At 41.1% G+C, this 16,411-nt stretch overlaps 1 protein-coding gene across 1 annotated transcript; it reads right to left on the bottom strand.

Moving 5' to 3' along the window:
* Positions 1 to 1,074: 1,074 nt before the first annotated feature.
* tgm2b (transglutaminase 2b) lies at positions 1,075 to 14,776 on the bottom strand. Its single transcript, XM_023836382.2, has 13 exons — positions 14,617 to 14,776; positions 11,874 to 12,053; positions 7,021 to 7,248; positions 6,809 to 6,927; positions 5,894 to 6,022; positions 4,701 to 4,878; positions 3,698 to 3,833; positions 3,474 to 3,577; positions 3,082 to 3,321; positions 2,667 to 2,942; positions 2,384 to 2,544; positions 2,082 to 2,218; positions 1,075 to 1,510 (listed from the first exon to the last, which is right to left on the bottom strand). Exons 1-13 carry the CDS (start codon positions 14,624 to 14,626, stop codon positions 1,360 to 1,362), a joined length of 2,049 nt encoding a protein of 682 aa, XP_023692150.2. The 5' UTR covers positions 14,627 to 14,776; the 3' UTR covers positions 1,075 to 1,359.
* Between the last annotated feature and the right edge of the window lie 1,635 nt (positions 14,777 to 16,411).

Below are 16,411 nucleotides of genomic sequence, written 5' to 3'. Positions count from 1 at the left end.
GGGTCATTACCTGCATGGTGCCTTTATAGACGTGTTCCAATTAGTCCCAGCTTGCTGTAAGGATCACTGAGGCAAATTCTCCCCATGTGAAAAGTTTGAACTGATATTCATCCGGTGCTGTGCCTACTTACGGAATCATGTCTGGGTTGAAGGAGGAGGCTTGTGTGCATCAGGGAAGCTAATGATTGTGTTGCTTGGAATTTTTAACTTCCAACTGTTTGATAAAACCTTTGATGTGTAACACTGTAATAATGTGTAACACTGGTGGTGTAACATTGTAATAATGGCAAAGGTGCTCTTTGAATCTGTGCAGAAGGCAGTGCTGAACCACTTTCATAACTTACCAATAAAACCATAGTGATGGACACAACAGAGTAAATGTCAGTATAGTGTTTGAAGATGGGAACAGCAGCTTGGGAGGAACTCAGTTACGGATTGTTAGCTAAGGATTAATAGAAGAAGTGCAGTTGGATCAAAGCCTTCTGGACATCCAGATGCCGATATTGGCAAGACAGAAAATGTAGTATGAAGCTGTTAAGAAACATGTAATGTACAGAACCTCAACCAAAGAAAGGTAGATGTAGTGAAGATGGAAATTGTTTTTATAGATGATGATTAGGCCAGTTAGACATGACCGTTCGGTTTATCAGTTTTACATATGAATCCAGACAATGTCCTCAAACGCTTCCTATGCAACTTGAATTGCTGCATGTTTTTAACATGGTTTAATGTGATCACTAATGTGCGAATCAGTTTGATAGGATTGTGGGAGGGTATTATGAAATAGCATGGTAAGATGACTGGGTCTTTTGTCAGCCTGTAGTAGCAGCCATTGGGTATGTACCCGTAACAGTCGCTTGATTCTGTGTAGCATCGGACCTCTTCCTGACCCACCGCCAATACTCCTGATAAGACTCAAGAATTGGTGTGTCATGTTTGGTTCAGGGGGCTAAATATCTATTTCTATTCCTTGATAAGGGTATCGGAGGAAGTCTCATCATTCGACAGCTTTACGCAAATACAGGACTGAGGTTTACTTCTGCATGATGACTGTTCAAGAACAACAGAATGAAATGCATGAAAAAGCAGTTTAATGGAATACACATATTAGTTAAAACAAAATGCAAAACAACATGTAAGATGTAATTAAATGAAAACAGCCAAACACTTGTGAAGAAATGACTGGCAGGCAAATATACTGCGTCATCAGGTAACAGACTATCATAGGAGTTACTGTATAAATGAAAAAAAGAGGGATTTCTATGCATATATGCACAAAATGCAGGGCTAATATAAAATCAGTATTTATGAAAATGCATTCTGTTTTCCTCATTATATAGTGACCTATAAGTTTCATCTCTACTTCCCAATGATAACATTCCGGTAGCCCTTGACATAACCAAGTTTGTTGCTGTTGATACCAACCACCAGCTTCCGGAGCCCATAGTGGGTGGGGGTGAAGTAAACTTTAATTTTGGCTTCCTCCCTAGGTCCTACCGTCGATTCAAGCCTGCAGAAGAAAAACACTGTCACACGTCGTGGAATGCGCTGTGTGCCACACACATCACAGCCCGTCCAGCAGAAGTATGATACCATCACAGTGATTCTGGCTGAGGCCCTCTCCCTCTTAAAGCTCCTAATTTATCTTTGTCTCTGTTGTCCTATATGTGCATCTGATTTTTGCTTATTTTTGTGCTTTTTTTGAGGGAAAAAAAGCATCTGGGGCTTGAAGGCGCACACGATGTATGAATGTTTCATGACAGTTTCTATAGAGACAGAAGGATAGAGGGATTCTGCAGCTTCCTCAACATCCAACCAAATAGTCCATGTGACATTTTCTGGCCAGGAACCAACGGCATTTGAACTCAATAATGCAATTATTCTATGAATTGTGACACCTATTACCATTGGCCCTTACACAGCAAATATTAAATATTTGCGTTGTTTGTGCAGGGGAAAAAAAGTTCCTTTTCTATGTTTCTACCCACAATGCATCTAAAAATAAGGTTTTTCATAAGGACTAAATGTCACCGAATGTAAGATGCATGAATCTTATTTGGAAAAAAAAACACAAAGCCTACGTTTCTGTGATAGTTCTTCCTCCGGTTAGGTTAGATCCTTCCACGTTGAAGCAACAATTGACAAGAGGCTCTGGGAGGGGGTTTTTCATAGAGATCTCTACCCCCAGTTTGCGGTTCACTTTGGGTTCTCCCAGGACCTACAGAAAAGAACAAGGCCAAGATAAATGAACAGCAAACTACAGTGCAGCATACCAGAGGCGAATTGGTCTATATTGCCTGTTTGGATCATTTTAAGGCTCACTATAATTGCCCTTGATATCCCGAAGCCTGAAAATGTAAAAATGAGCATGTTTCTGTTGTACCTTGATTTTGATCTCTGGGTTCTCCAGGAAGATTGTTCTCACTGATAGAAGGACTTCATTGTTACTATAGTCTTGCAGAAGTGCTGCCAGCTGGATGAGGCTGTCGTCAGTGAGATTGTTTCCATATTTGCAATAGTTCAACCTGAGAGGAATCTTCTTCTCTAAAAATTCAACAAACTCATGAAAAAACTATGCATTACAAAATATGATGAATAAGGTAGCAAATAAGCAATTACCATTAAAACAGAGCAGGATTCAATATAAAGCCCACGGTCAGACAAACCTTCTCCAGATGAGATCTCCGCATTGAGCAGGTTTTTAAAGCCACAGTCGTTCCCCAGGACGCCGTTGTATGAAATGGCCCTTGAGCAGAACATGAGGCGGCACAGCTTTGTGGTGTTTGTGTTGTTGGTGATACTGGCAAAGACGTCGAAGTCGCAGCCCTTCCTCATTTCCGGCGACACCGTGATCTTTAGCTGCAGTCCCGTGTCGTCCTGCTGCTGCAGCAGCTTGTGCTGGTGGTTGGCTTTTTTGAAGGTCTCTCTCTCCTCTGCGGAACCTGTTAAAATTGTTTATCTACATTGAGCCTCATTGTGATAGTTTCGGACAGAATGGCAACTTCAGAAGTTGGGATGAGTGCCAGTGCTTCAAAAGGTCTTCTTTAAAAACCGAATGCGAGTTAAGAGTGACTTGCTTACCCTCAGGGTACTTGTACAGATGGGTGATGTCTTCCCTCTTATCAGTGCCCACGCTCTTGGTGCTGATATTCTTCCCAACTTCAGCGGTCCATAAGACCTTCTGCTCTTTGCCATCTTTGTTCTTCTTGTACACCACCACATCAGCGTTGACCTCGGAGAACACGAATGGAGCGTCGTACTTAAACGTGAGCTCCCCTTCTTTAATGGCTTTTACTGGCACAGGGCCACAGCAGTAAACCCCTTGAGGCACAGTAGAGTGAAGGAAGATGTCATTTAAATGGCGATTGACCACATTAGACAAAACAGACATGGCATCCAAGCTGCAGAGCACAAGTAAGGAATAACAGCTCATCTTCACGAGGCATTGGGCAGATGTAGCCCATAAACCATACCGTCACTCTTCTCCTGTGGCGTTGGGTCACTAGCCTGCCAACCATCATAACCAGGCGCGAGATCAGGACGGGTCATCCAACCTTCCACCCAGCAATGATAGTTCCTGCATAGCAGATGTAAAACTCACAATGGGCTCATACATCTATCATGCTTTTGCGTCTCCTTTCAGAAATTAATTGCCAATGATCTGCTGATATGTGGCCCAGTCATTGACGTCATTTACCATATCATGTCTCTGGACTTCGGCACAAGTTTTCCATCCTCGTCAACGTAGTGCTCAATAACCAGATTGCTGTTGGTGTCGTGAGCAGATAGGTAGTTGGTAATCACTCGACAGGGGATCCCCAGAGCTCTGGCAACTAGTGCACAACCAAAATAGAAAAGCAAGTAAAATGACTAAACGTATAACGCAGAGGCACTCGGCAGAATGTGCATTGTTGCAGGAGTGCTCAGGTAAACCTTGCTTGACCAGCCTAGCATGTAATTACGATATCCTGCCTCTACCCTATCTCCACCTGTAGTTCCTGTTTATGACATCCTAGTAAAGGAGTGTGTGTGTGGGGGGGGGAGGCTAAAAAGCATGTGAAAATGGGCAGATGCCCCCCCTTCAGAAATCTTCAAGGCTGATGTACAACATGTGCGCTAGGAGATGTCCTACAAACGGCTGTATCTACTGAGCATGCCCTTTGGAATGAAAAAATACAACACTGGCATTTTAAGACTTGCTCCAATCAGAAACAAGACTCATGTGGTACAGGAAAGGGGGGGGGGGAAATTGGGGAATTTCACAAGCTAGGTGGGAGTAACAAAAGGGGAAAAGGGAAATGAGCAGGGAAGACAGGATGGGGTCTCCTGAGAAAGTAGAGGAGCATTCTGTAACCTCCTGAGATCCCACCCATTCATTTATGTATATTGTAGTGGACATTTTGTTTTTGCATCTATCTTTTCACTGATGTAAGGAAACATATTTATTCCTGTTGTACACCAAAGAGGACATGCTGTGAAATTAAAAATCAAAATAAATTTGAAAAAAGATTATATAAAGTCTTATATCCTCCAAAGACATAGAAAATCACAATGAAGAACACTTTTTTCCTTGGGTCTCAGGAGGATATTACCGGTTGACTGGGACATCCAAGACCCCCTCAAGACTGTATAACTGAACGGATACTGAACTGAGATAAACTGGTAATGGAACGTGTTGTTAAATGATGACATGCTCTTACCTGTGCAAGCCACAGCTGCAAATACCCAGCACTGCCCATAGCGTACTGGTTTGCAAGAGTTGGCGTCCCAGTCATGCAGAATATCAACGCTGCCCCTCCAGAACAGGGGGCTGGTGCCATCCTCAAAGCCGCCTTGCCATCTGCCAAGTAACACTCCCTTGTCGTCATTACAGTTCACCTGGGAAAATGAAAAATAAGTTAGTTCTACCTTCAAATAAACAAGTACAGGAAAGCACAAAACAAAAAGAAACATAGAAAACTTGGAAAGTCAGTCAACCTCTGCTTTTCTGGAGCACAGATACTGCAAATCAGGGTCGATCATCCATCTACAGTATCTTTTAACCACACAGGGCAAAAGGCAGGGGCTGACCCTGGACAGGATGCCAATTCATCACAGGGCACATGCATGCACACACCACACAATTAGAGACTCCAGTTAGCCTGACTGTATGCGTTTGGACTGTGGGAGGAAACCCGCATGACTTAAATTGATCTTTGCAAGTTCTCTCTAAGGCAGAATTCAAACTCCTAACCCCAGAGATATGGGGCAATAGGACTAGTCACTGTGGCACCTACTCTACAGTAGGGATTTTTTATGCAAATATTACTTAAAGGAAATCTCACTCAGTCACCTACATTTGCATATTGTATCCTATGATTACTTTAGGTGAGTTTAAATTGTACTCCCAGCCAGCACAAAGATAAAATGTCCTTCATTTCCCAGAAACCCAAGGAGAGGTACAGGTATAGCGATGCAATTTCCGAAGGATGCATACCAGTTGTTTGATGGAGAAAAACAATATAAGTGAAATATTTTAATAATTATGTCTGTTTTTGCTGTCAGTGATAATTTATACTGAAATGCAGCAGGAACTAAAGGGCGCAATCTTGGCTAAGAAATCACACTTCTTAGAACAGAGGCTGGCTGTGCAAAACCTATTTTATTTACAAATTTCATAGGGTGCACTGCTGATAATACAATGCTTTATTAATTGCATGCAGAATAATAAATAGTGATCTGGCTCCAAACTGACCAAGTTCAGATCTGATTCCTTGGCTGCCTGTCATACCAAAAGTCCGTTTGAAAGCAAGACAGCTACAGAGCTCAAGGCAGCTTCTACAAAACTAATGGGTTCAGGCCCAACACACAGCTCCACTGTGTCAGACCTCATCATGCTCAGATCCAGACTCACCATTGCGCTCAGTACCCGGGACACATACACGGGGTTCCGTCTGCCGGAGCAGTCCTCGCCAGGGTTGCGCTGGAACTTGGGGTTCTCGTTCAGGATTCTCAGGCAGGCATCCAGAATTCCATCTTCAAACTTATCATAGTGAAAGCAAAAGGTTCCATCAAACAAGCACAAAAATGGCCTCACTCTAAACATTTACATAACACATATTTCTTTAGACAAATTCTTTCTTTTAAAAACAGACTCAGCATTTTTCATCATGCCCTATTCTCTGCACATATCAATGTATGTCCACTTTGACGATTGTGAGTAAATGTAATTCGCTCATTCTCCTTATCTACAATTATGTTTGACGTATATTTGACCAATAAAAAGATGTCTTATGAAGTCCTCTATTTAAACCGTATTTCTGTTTGTACTAGTTAACAGTATACGTGGTGGTCATTTGTATGTGTTGCTTTATATCACTAATTTTAACAACTTAGCATTCATAACTAGATAGGTAGCTAATTAACATCATTGTTAACGAATGTCCTTTTTAAACATTGTTCTGTTGCTGATGGCTGTGTACAGATAGCTTTCTATTAGTGGTGTATTATTATGTTGTTTTAGGGTTATTTTGTAAAGTAGTTTTTGAGAAAATGCATTTTTTCACATTCCTGAAATAATGGATTTTTGGAGATAAATGTTTTTTCGTTGGATAGCAACAGTATTTTCTACCATGCAAGGCAATGAGTTATTTATTTTCAGGAAATCTGAGTCTACAATCTGGAAATCATTAAACGATCTTGGTGAGGCAAAAACCCAGTAAACCTTGAAATCTGATCTTTAAACGTGCATAAATTTGTGCAGCTGCACACAGATGTCCCCATGACAGCAAAACAGCTAATTAAATTGTATTGCATTCAAATTTGGTACCTGTCCAAAATTCCATGGTATGGGAACTGGAAATTTGTGACTGCCTTGATAAATAATTCCATCTTGAGACAAAACATACTCTTTTAGCTTCTCTTCATCGTCCAAGTACACAGCGTCTCCTGTTGGCCAAAAATCAAGCGATGAATATGATGGGTCAGGAGTTTTGGAGTCAGACCCTTAGCAGTGGGACTGTATGTCAGGCGTTTACTCACTTGGGCACCATGGGTTGAAGAGGAGCACAAACTCTCCCAGGTTGGTTTCATGGTCCTGCACCAAGGTCAGGGTGTATCGTCCTATTGGGGCGTCGGGAGCAGAGCACATGGACACGGAGATGCTGTCTGCTGTGGAGCAGGTCACGGATGCGCTCCATTGAGTGTAATCTAAGTAGTCGCTCAAGCTGATGATGACCTTGGTTCCACTGGACTCTGAGGAACATGGTCCTTCATGTGGGTGGAAGATACATATAGTTTAGCACAATGTTTTTGGCTCCTAAAGACTGGCTTGCATCCATCGATCTTTCAATGCCTATGCAGTATAGGTTCAAGGGGGGTACCTGGAACTTATATTAGACAGCAAGAGGAAGTCCGTCACAGGGAGCAAACTGACACAATCACATACCATGGGCAATTTAGCAACTCCAGCTCATTGAAGCACATGTTTTTGTACTGCAGGAGGAAAGCCACGGGGGGGGAGGGGGGGGCAAATTCCACACACAGATCTGAGAGCTGTAACTGAATCCACAACCCTGAGGGTGTGAAGTGATCACTGCATAAACCTGAATAAGCTTGGCAAGAGGCACCCGGATATTTTAAACAACTTGGGCGAAAAATCTAAAAGTTATGTCTATGGCTGCAGACAAATGAGCCTGAAACGGCCATGCAGAGGACTTCAACCCGCTGATGTCTGCCTCAAACTGTGGATGTCTTTAGCTTAATGGCCAGATTATTTCCCTGTTAGTATAACAGACCCACAGGGAGGAGGGAATGGGGAGCTCATTACTACCCTCGGGCTTTTCAACAGGATGGGCCAGCAAAGCAAATGTCTGAGCCGTCTTGGTTTTATAAAAGTCAAACCGACTAGGCGGCCACAAGAGCCGGGACATAGCTTTCGGTTCCCTGTCACACTTCGGCAAAAACAAAAAATCGTCCCAAACAACTGAAAATCAATTACTGGTGCATGGAGGGACTTGCCCCTTGACCTCTCCTCTACCTCAAGGCATCTATGACCTCCCTGGACTCAAAGTCCCCTTATGGCTCTGGCTATTTGTATAGCTGCTTATTACTGGAATCTGTATACGTTTATTGCAGTTATTCAGGCTAAGTACCTTGGTCAACAATACTAGAAAGAAGTCACTCCTACAACTTGAACCAGCAACGTTTTGTTTACAAAGCTACATTCACAACTACTACTACTCTTATTGCCTTCATTTCAAATATGTTCAGGGTACTTTCACAAGTTCTGGGTCAGGCAAATTTTAAGAGCTATAATATCTCCTATACATAGCAAAAGCGAGGCTTAAAAAGCAGTCTTTCCCTCCGGAAGGGTTAGGGTTAAGTGTGGCTGAGAGGCCTCATCTGTAGCCAATGATGTAAGGTCAAGAGGTTATGTCTGAATGTGGAACCGCGATCACAGTCACTGAAGGCCAACACTTCCTGAATTGGATCAAGCATTTCCCATTTTCTATCAAACATCGCCATAACAAAATTACCGCACATTCAATTTCACCCTTGCCAAAAGTGCCTGCCTTTATTTTACTCTCTTGGTGATGTACTTAATGAAATGGCCATCATCTCTGTTAAGAGATGATTTCTTGTTGGAGAGGGAGCCGCATTCCATAGGATAGCAGAGCACTTGGCAGTGCTACAGGAAATTAGTGAGAACAAACGCAATACCTTATAAGGACAACCTGACTTGGCGTGGTCCTAAAATCCCAGTCTATCTTATTGTTTATCCCTTATGGGTTTTCTGGACTCCAAACTATAACTTGTCTCCAATGCTTAAATAAGCTTAAGTCACCTCGTTGTTGTCAAGGAATCTTCATAACAAATGATGCTATCAAAATCTTCTACATAAATACTGGATGTCGAGTTTCTTTCTGTCAGATCAGAAACACAGTTCCTCAGAAGTGTCTGGACAGCAGTATCTCTCCTAAAGCACATGCTATCCTGTCATGAATTCCACTTCCTGTATTATATCTTTAACTTTAGCAACACCGACAAACAACAGTTATTGTCAGCCATGGAATGTTTGGTGAGCATTTCTCAAGATGATTTCCTCAAGAAGCCCTATCAAGGTTAGAAAGTATCATTACAAAAGGTTAGCAGACTGATGGGAATTCTCTTTCTCCACCAGCTTAGTCATTTTCCCTTGCTGATATTTAAATAAGCATTTACAAGAATTTCTTCTGTTCTCCAAAGAGTTACTGGTGTCTTGTCGCTTCAGTCCCCAAATACACCCCCAGGGGCAACTCCAGCCCTCCACATATTTGTTAGATTTCACCACTGATTCAATGACCTTATTTAGTTAAATAACTTTATACGGTACTGATCAGAGGCGTTACTCGTGAGAAGGACGGGTGGGACACGTCCCACCCAATGTTAAAAACAGCAGTGTCTGTCCCACCCAGTACTATCCAGAATCTTTTAAAAATATGAATTAATTGGGCCAGGTGAATTTGGGTCTAACCCACTGATGGAGGGGTAAAAACTTTTAGCCAGTGATTTTAGTTGAATGCGCATAAATGAATGTACACTGTCAAACGGACAGGTAGCCTATATATATATATATATATATAGGTACTGTCATGACCTGCTCGTCCGATCCTCCTATGTGCCACGCCCCCCTCGTTACCTCGTGTTAATTCCCGATTGTAGTCACCTGTTGCCTGTTATTCTCTGCTTGTCTTTTGTATATTAGTATATGTAAGGTAAAGGGTGTTCACAATAGAGAACACAAGTAACTTACCACCAATTAATACGAATACAGCATCGTCTATGACCAATATATGTATAACTGAGGTTGATGTGATACTAAGCCTAGCAAAACTCAAAATAAATAAATCGCAGGGGCCTGATGGCATCTTACCTTTAGTCTTGAAAGAGATGAGGGATATTATTAGCCAACCTTTGACTTTAATATTCCAGAAATCGTTATCTGCGGGTGTGGTACCATCAGATTGGAAGCATGCTAATATAACACCCATATTCAAAAAAGGGGATAGAAGTAATCCAGCAAACTATAGGCCAATCAGTTTAACTAGCATTACTGGAAAAATAATGGAAGCTATAATTCAAGTGAAAATGGTAGATTACCTAGATGCAAATAACATTATAAAGGATAGCCAACATGGATTTAGGAGAGGTAGATCCTGCTTAACGAATCTGCTTGAGTTCTTTGAGGAAGCTACAAGTGAAATTGATCACAAAAAAACCTATGATGTGATTTACTTAGATTTCCAGAAAGCCTTTGATGTTGTCCCCCACAAACGGCTCTTGTTAAAGCTTAAAGCTGCAGGAATTTTAGGAACTGTGGCAGCTTGGATCAAAAACTGGCTAACTGATAGGAAGCAGCGAGTAGTTATTAGAGGCACTATGTCACAGTGGGCCTCCGTTTATAGTGGGGTACCGCAGGGTTCAATTTTAGGACCACTATTGTTCCTAATTTACATTAATGATATTGACACGAATACATACAGTAAACTGGTTAAATTTGCAGACGACACTAAGGTGGGCGGGGTAGCAGATACTAATCTAGCAGCAGAGAGGCTTCAACGGGATCTGGATTTAATTAGCGAATGGGCTGATACTTGGCAGATGAAATTTAACACAGATAAATGTAAGGTAATCCATGCAGGGAGCAGAAATATACAGTACAGATATTTTATGGGTTCCACTGAAATAAAGGTAGCTGATTACGAGAAAGATCTCGGTATGTATGTTGATGCTTCCATGTCCCACTCTCGCCAATGTGGGGAAGCAATAAAAAAGGCGAACAGAATGTTGGGTTATATCTCTAGATGTGTGGAGTTTAAGTCAAGGGAGGTGTTGTTACACTTATATAATTCCTTGGTAAGACCCCACCTAGAATACTGTGTGCAGGTTTGGTCACCATACCTCAAGAAGGACATTGCTGCCTTAGAAAAGGTGCAACGAAGAGCTACGAGAATGATTCCTGGTCTTAGAGGAATGTCTTACGAGGAGAGGTTAGCGGAACTGAATCTGTTCAGCCTTGAGCAAAGGAGACTAAGGGGGGATATGATTCAGGTCTATAAGATTCTAACGGGTCTGGATGCTGTTCAGCCAAATGACTATTTCAATATTAGTCTAAATACTAGAACTCGTGGCCATAAGTGGAAATTAGCGGGAGAACATTTTAAAACAAATTTGAGGAAGCACTTCTTTACACAGCTTGTAGTCAGAGTATGGAATAGTCTTCCTGCTATTGTAGTGGAAGCTAAAACCATGGGTTCCTTTAAATCAGAGCTAGATAAGATTTTAACAACTCTGAGCTATTAGCTAAGTTCTCCCCAAACGAGCTTGATGGGCCGAATGGCCTCCTCTCGTTTGTAAATTTCTTATGTTCTTATGTTCTTATGTTCTTAGTCCGTGTTCAAGTCTGTTTCCCTAGAGCTGTCATTAACGTGGTTTTGCTGTGTGTTTCCCCCGTCTACCTGTCAGACCTAAATAAACCCCGGTTTGTCCTATTTACGCATGCAGTCGTCAGAGGTACAATATATGAGGTCATACAGCCTAAAGTGAGAGGACAGATTTGACTCAGTCACTTAGTGCATCTACCCCCATCCCCTGAAAACACATTGACACCCTTTATATTCATTGTGCAAAGAAGTTGTGTGTTAGTGATCAAGTAAACAAGCACATGGTGTATCGGATGGTTCCTGCAAATACTAGAGTGACTTTAAAAGAGGCTTTTAAATGGCTAATCTAACACAGATATAGTTTTACACCAATATGAAGATCATTTAAACATAATTTTCTCTGGCAGCCTAAGACTACAGCACAGTCCTGTATATTACATATATTACAGCAATACCCAGTGGTGCAGGTACCTGTCTCAGCTATGAGGCGGAAGTCGGTGACTCCGGGCTGATAGCTCCCGGAGTTTAGGTACAGGGTGATGGTGAAAAGGTTTCCACGGCGAACGATCAGTCGATCTACACCGTTGAGATCCGTGCGGTGATCTGTGTTGTTGATCTCACAATCCAGGTCACACCTTGCGATGTCCAGCGCTGAGAGTGAAAGGGGTTAAAGGTCAAGGGGGATAGGTCAAAGGGGCATTCACAAAGAAGCATATACAAAAAACTATACAAAAAAGGGCCCAATTATCACAAATCTCAGAAAAAAACACTATTAAAGCACAACTATTTGGAGGGAAACGGATTTCATAAAATTTTTACATTTATATGTAATCCAGGAAACATGCTCTGCAGTGTGAAAACAAGCATTTCCTCAACCAGGAAAACCAAAAGGGAAAATCTAAGTCCGTTAAGCACAAACTCCTTTGAGGTGTTCGGATCCTCCCTTTTTATCCTGGATACAAATATGACTCAGGAAAAAAAAAAATCCCACCCTGATTTCCTGTTATTGGAATATGTGATACGTTGCCCTTTACTGCGTGTTTAGTAGTGACTCCATGCCTCCATGTAGGAAGGCAGTCACTTGCTAAAATTAATCACAATGGCTGCACTAATTCAGCCGGAAAAAAAAATAATGTGGAAAAAAAATCTGTGTCTTCTTGTTTCCAGGCACCGAGGACAAATGCGTTTCATATTGTGGGTGTTTTGGTTTACAAGAAGTAAGTTGTTGAGACACTAATAGAAAAGAAAACATCTAAATTGATTCCTTTTTAACTTAATTTCCAGATCTTGAATGCTGCACAGTTACATCTTTTTCATATTTTGCGTGAAACAAGGATCCTCTGAACCTCAGATTGATGATCCTTCTAAGCCTAAACACCATTCAGACCCTTGGTGGGGATTGTAACACACCAGGTCTTTCCTGTTAATCTATGTGGCAGTACAATCAGGGCCTACAGTGCCTGATATGTCAGGTTGCCTTGGTTCACTCTAAAATACACTCGAGTGCGACAGCAGGCCTGATTTCAATTTACTGCTCCCAATAAAGACTCTGGAGACATTCTTTTTTTCTGAGCAAACCACATACCATGCATTCATTTTATAAATCTTGACGAAGGTAGTCTGGAAGCCATATGGTTGATTGTTTACACATGAAAGCAGGTAAATATTAACCTTGCATGTTTTCAAATAAAGAGGCCGACATCAAGGGGTTAACCGTAAATAACATGTTTGTTTTTTTTCTGTGTTTTGTTCTTCGTTCTTACTTATGCCACCACAGCGGTCATTCCATAAGCAAGGCCCACTGAATGCTTACATGGTACCTCCATTGACGCAGGTTTACAAACAGGGAGGACTCTTCACTCTACCCTAAAGCCACAAGATGTCCTACTGGCACACCCAGTATTTACGAAACACAGGAGCCCTTCTCTACACAGACTGGCTGACGTACCCCTATTTCACTCCCAGTCCACCCACACCGACTCTGAATCTAAGGGACGCTTCTCCTATTGCTGCTGGAAAACACATTAATGAAAAAGTACACCATGTAGGCACTAAAAATGCTACAATGTTGCCTCCTACAATCTGTTGCCCAACAGAACACATGACATAATATTACAAATATTCTTTATTTGTATGCTATATTTACCCTTGAATATTTCATTTTACACCCACGTGAAAAAGACAGGGCTAAATCTGTATTTTAAATGCTGTCCTAATGATGTGAAGGTTTCTTACAGATACAAATCCCAAAGCAATCATCGATATATATATATATATATATATATATATATATATATATATATATATATATATATATATATTATTTATTTATTTTTCTTCAAATATTCAAGCTGTTCGAGGTTCTTTAAGTCCTCCTATGTATACCGGGGAACCATTTGCCGTCAGTATTGACAGCAATTACCGCTAAATTCTACGCTAAAAATAAGTCTTCTGAAGTGCCCAGATGGCAATAGATTTTTGTGAAGACTATATTGAAAGCTTATAAGTTCCGCCGGGACAGTTTACTCAGCAGCTGCGTCCAAAGTACGTACAGAATGCGGTGCTATTTTTGTATAACATTTCAAGTCACTTAGCTCAGATGTGTTCGCTGCCTTTTAACTTCAGTATGAAGACTTTAGGTTCACGGGACAAAAACAAAAGCATAAAAAATAAAATGTAAATTAATGTATAAAAGTTAACATCGCGGGAGAGTCGAATCGAGAAGCAGGTGTGTTTGGCTCGCATTTCTGCAGATGAATGTTTTAGAAGCATGTAAATAGTAGAATACTTAAAATGCCTAATAACTAGACTATAAACTAATTGTATTGTTGCGTGCACGTTTCTCTGACATTTTTATTCAGTGTCATTCACCACATTTCGTCATTCAGTGTTCTTTTTTAATGCATACAGCAGTACATACTGTATCACCCTATCACCCTCAGTTTCAATTTATCAATGAGTACTTAGAAGGCAAAATTATGCACAATCATCGTTATAATTTGCAGTATAACTCGAGTCTTTCTTTGTGTTTTTACTTTTTTTCAGTCCATGGGTTATTTTATAGACAGTTTCAATCTGCATGAAAGACGATATCACACCAGCAAAGGAAACAAAGAATGGAATTTAGGTGGCAGAAAGGAAACTCGTTTTCATCGGGAAGACGCTTAACATGCGTAAATGAAAATATAACGGATGGTTGAAAGCCAGATCATACCTTGAGCCATGATTCTGATGCGAGCTGGGATGACCTTCCGAGGAGCGGTTTACCCTGAACGTGTGTTCCCGAGTGCTGTGCGCCGGCCTTTTATATCCCATCACCGGAATCCCGTCCCTTACCCCGCCAGTTCCATGTAACTACTGCTTCGTACAAGTGGGGCGCGTCTTACTGCCAGACAGGCCGGAACGTCACATGTGCTACGCGGAATTTTGAAATAATGAATATGATTATTTGCGCAACATGTACCTAACCAAGTACCCATCGTCACTAGAAGTCTTGCCTTAACTTTCCCTGAATTAGAATTTTTTAAATTATTATTTTAAATGAAACGAAATAAACGGAAGGCCTTCTTGGATTTTTCCGAAGTTTTGTAGTGTAAACTAATAACGTCATTCTTTGCGACAGACTATGACACGGAAAGTTTAACGGACACACCAGGATTATATACACTGTATCCACTGCTCCAGTGCCCAGTGGTGCCTGCTGACTTATCTAGCAGGAAAGAAATTTCATGAACTTTTCATGACTTATTGCAAAGGTGTCATCCTATGACAGTAACACATTGAATTCACTGAGCTCTTCAGAACAACCAATTTTTTCACAAATATTTTTAAACCTGACTGCATGGCTAGGTGCTTGATTTTATACACCTGTGGCAATGGGTCGATCTGAATGAAACACCTGAATTCAGTGATTAAGAGGTGTACGTGTCCCAATACCTTTGTCCAAAACTTAAATTTAAATTCAGTGATTGCACTATATTTCAGTGTTTCTGCTAAGATTACTGTAAATGCCAAGATTAAATGCAATTATAGGAAGTATGTCCTGGGCGATGAAAGAGAATTCTTTCAGCACACGCACTGTAGTGTTGTGAAAGACCTATTGCAAGGATTTTTAAAGAAAAATGATAGTTTTGCAATATGACAAACAGATTACATGAAACAGTTTTTGTTAGTCGTCATTAATGTCATAATATTGCACATGTTTTGCACAACATTGCACGTGTACAAGTTTGCTGGCGTCACCAGATGTGCTCCATGTTCCTTTAAATGCTGTGATAAAGTCCAAAGCTGCAGTGTTAAAGTCTTGGGTTTATTATAGCAAAAGGTCACAGCTCCGTTAAGCACAATTCTGCACAAGTTCGCTGTTCATGCATATGGGTCATTGATATTCGTAGCTGTGTGAGGAGAATCCAAAGGCCAAAAGCCAAACAAACTAACTCAAGTGACACTCATATATACAGACATTCACATTCCACTTATTAATAAAACACCTTTAATATCTATTGTCCATCCATCCATCCATCCATTATCTATACCTCTTTATCCATCTGTGTCGTGGGTAATATCTATTGTAATATTAAATAATAAGCAAACTTTAAGACATGCATCCATCATCTGAAATGATCTGTTTGTCATATGGGGTCCACAGTCTATGGGCACAAGGCAGGAAATAAGTCAGTATGGGACACCAACCCTTTGCAGGGCACACTCTCACATCTATGGGCAGTTTGGTAACTCCAATTAGCCTCAGTATGCTCTTGGACTGTGGGGGGAATCCCCATGATGACACGGGGAGAACAAGCAAACACCACACACATGGAACCCTGGCGGAGACTCAAACCCAGGTCCCAGAAGTGGGAGGCTTCAGTGCAAACCAGTGCACCTCCATGACACCCCACAAGGTACCCATCTGTTTAACAACAACAACAATAATAATAATAATAATTATTATTATTATTATTATTACTATGTCATGTATAATAGAAATCAGTATCAGACAACACCTTTTG

This window comes from Paramormyrops kingsleyae, chromosome 8, assembly GCF_048594095.1.
Source record: "Paramormyrops kingsleyae isolate MSU_618 chromosome 8, PKINGS_0.4, whole genome shotgun sequence".
Lineage (NCBI taxonomy): Eukaryota > Metazoa > Chordata > Actinopteri > Osteoglossiformes > Mormyridae > Paramormyrops > Paramormyrops kingsleyae.
Note: the sequence above shows the minus strand (reverse complement) of the source record. Positions and strands in the feature narration are given on the sequence as shown.

Excerpts from the sequence above, each read along its gene's own strand:
- tgm2b (XM_023836382.2), bottom strand. Across the intron at positions 3,578-3,697 it reads AAGTCCAGAGACATGATATG|GAACTATCATTGCTGGGTGG; the intron begins GTAAATGACGTC and ends TCTGCTATGCAG. Across the intron at positions 1,511-2,081 it reads GGAAGAACTATCACAGAAAC|GCTTGAATCGACGGTAGGAC; the intron begins GTAGGCTTTGTG and ends TTTCTTCTGCAG.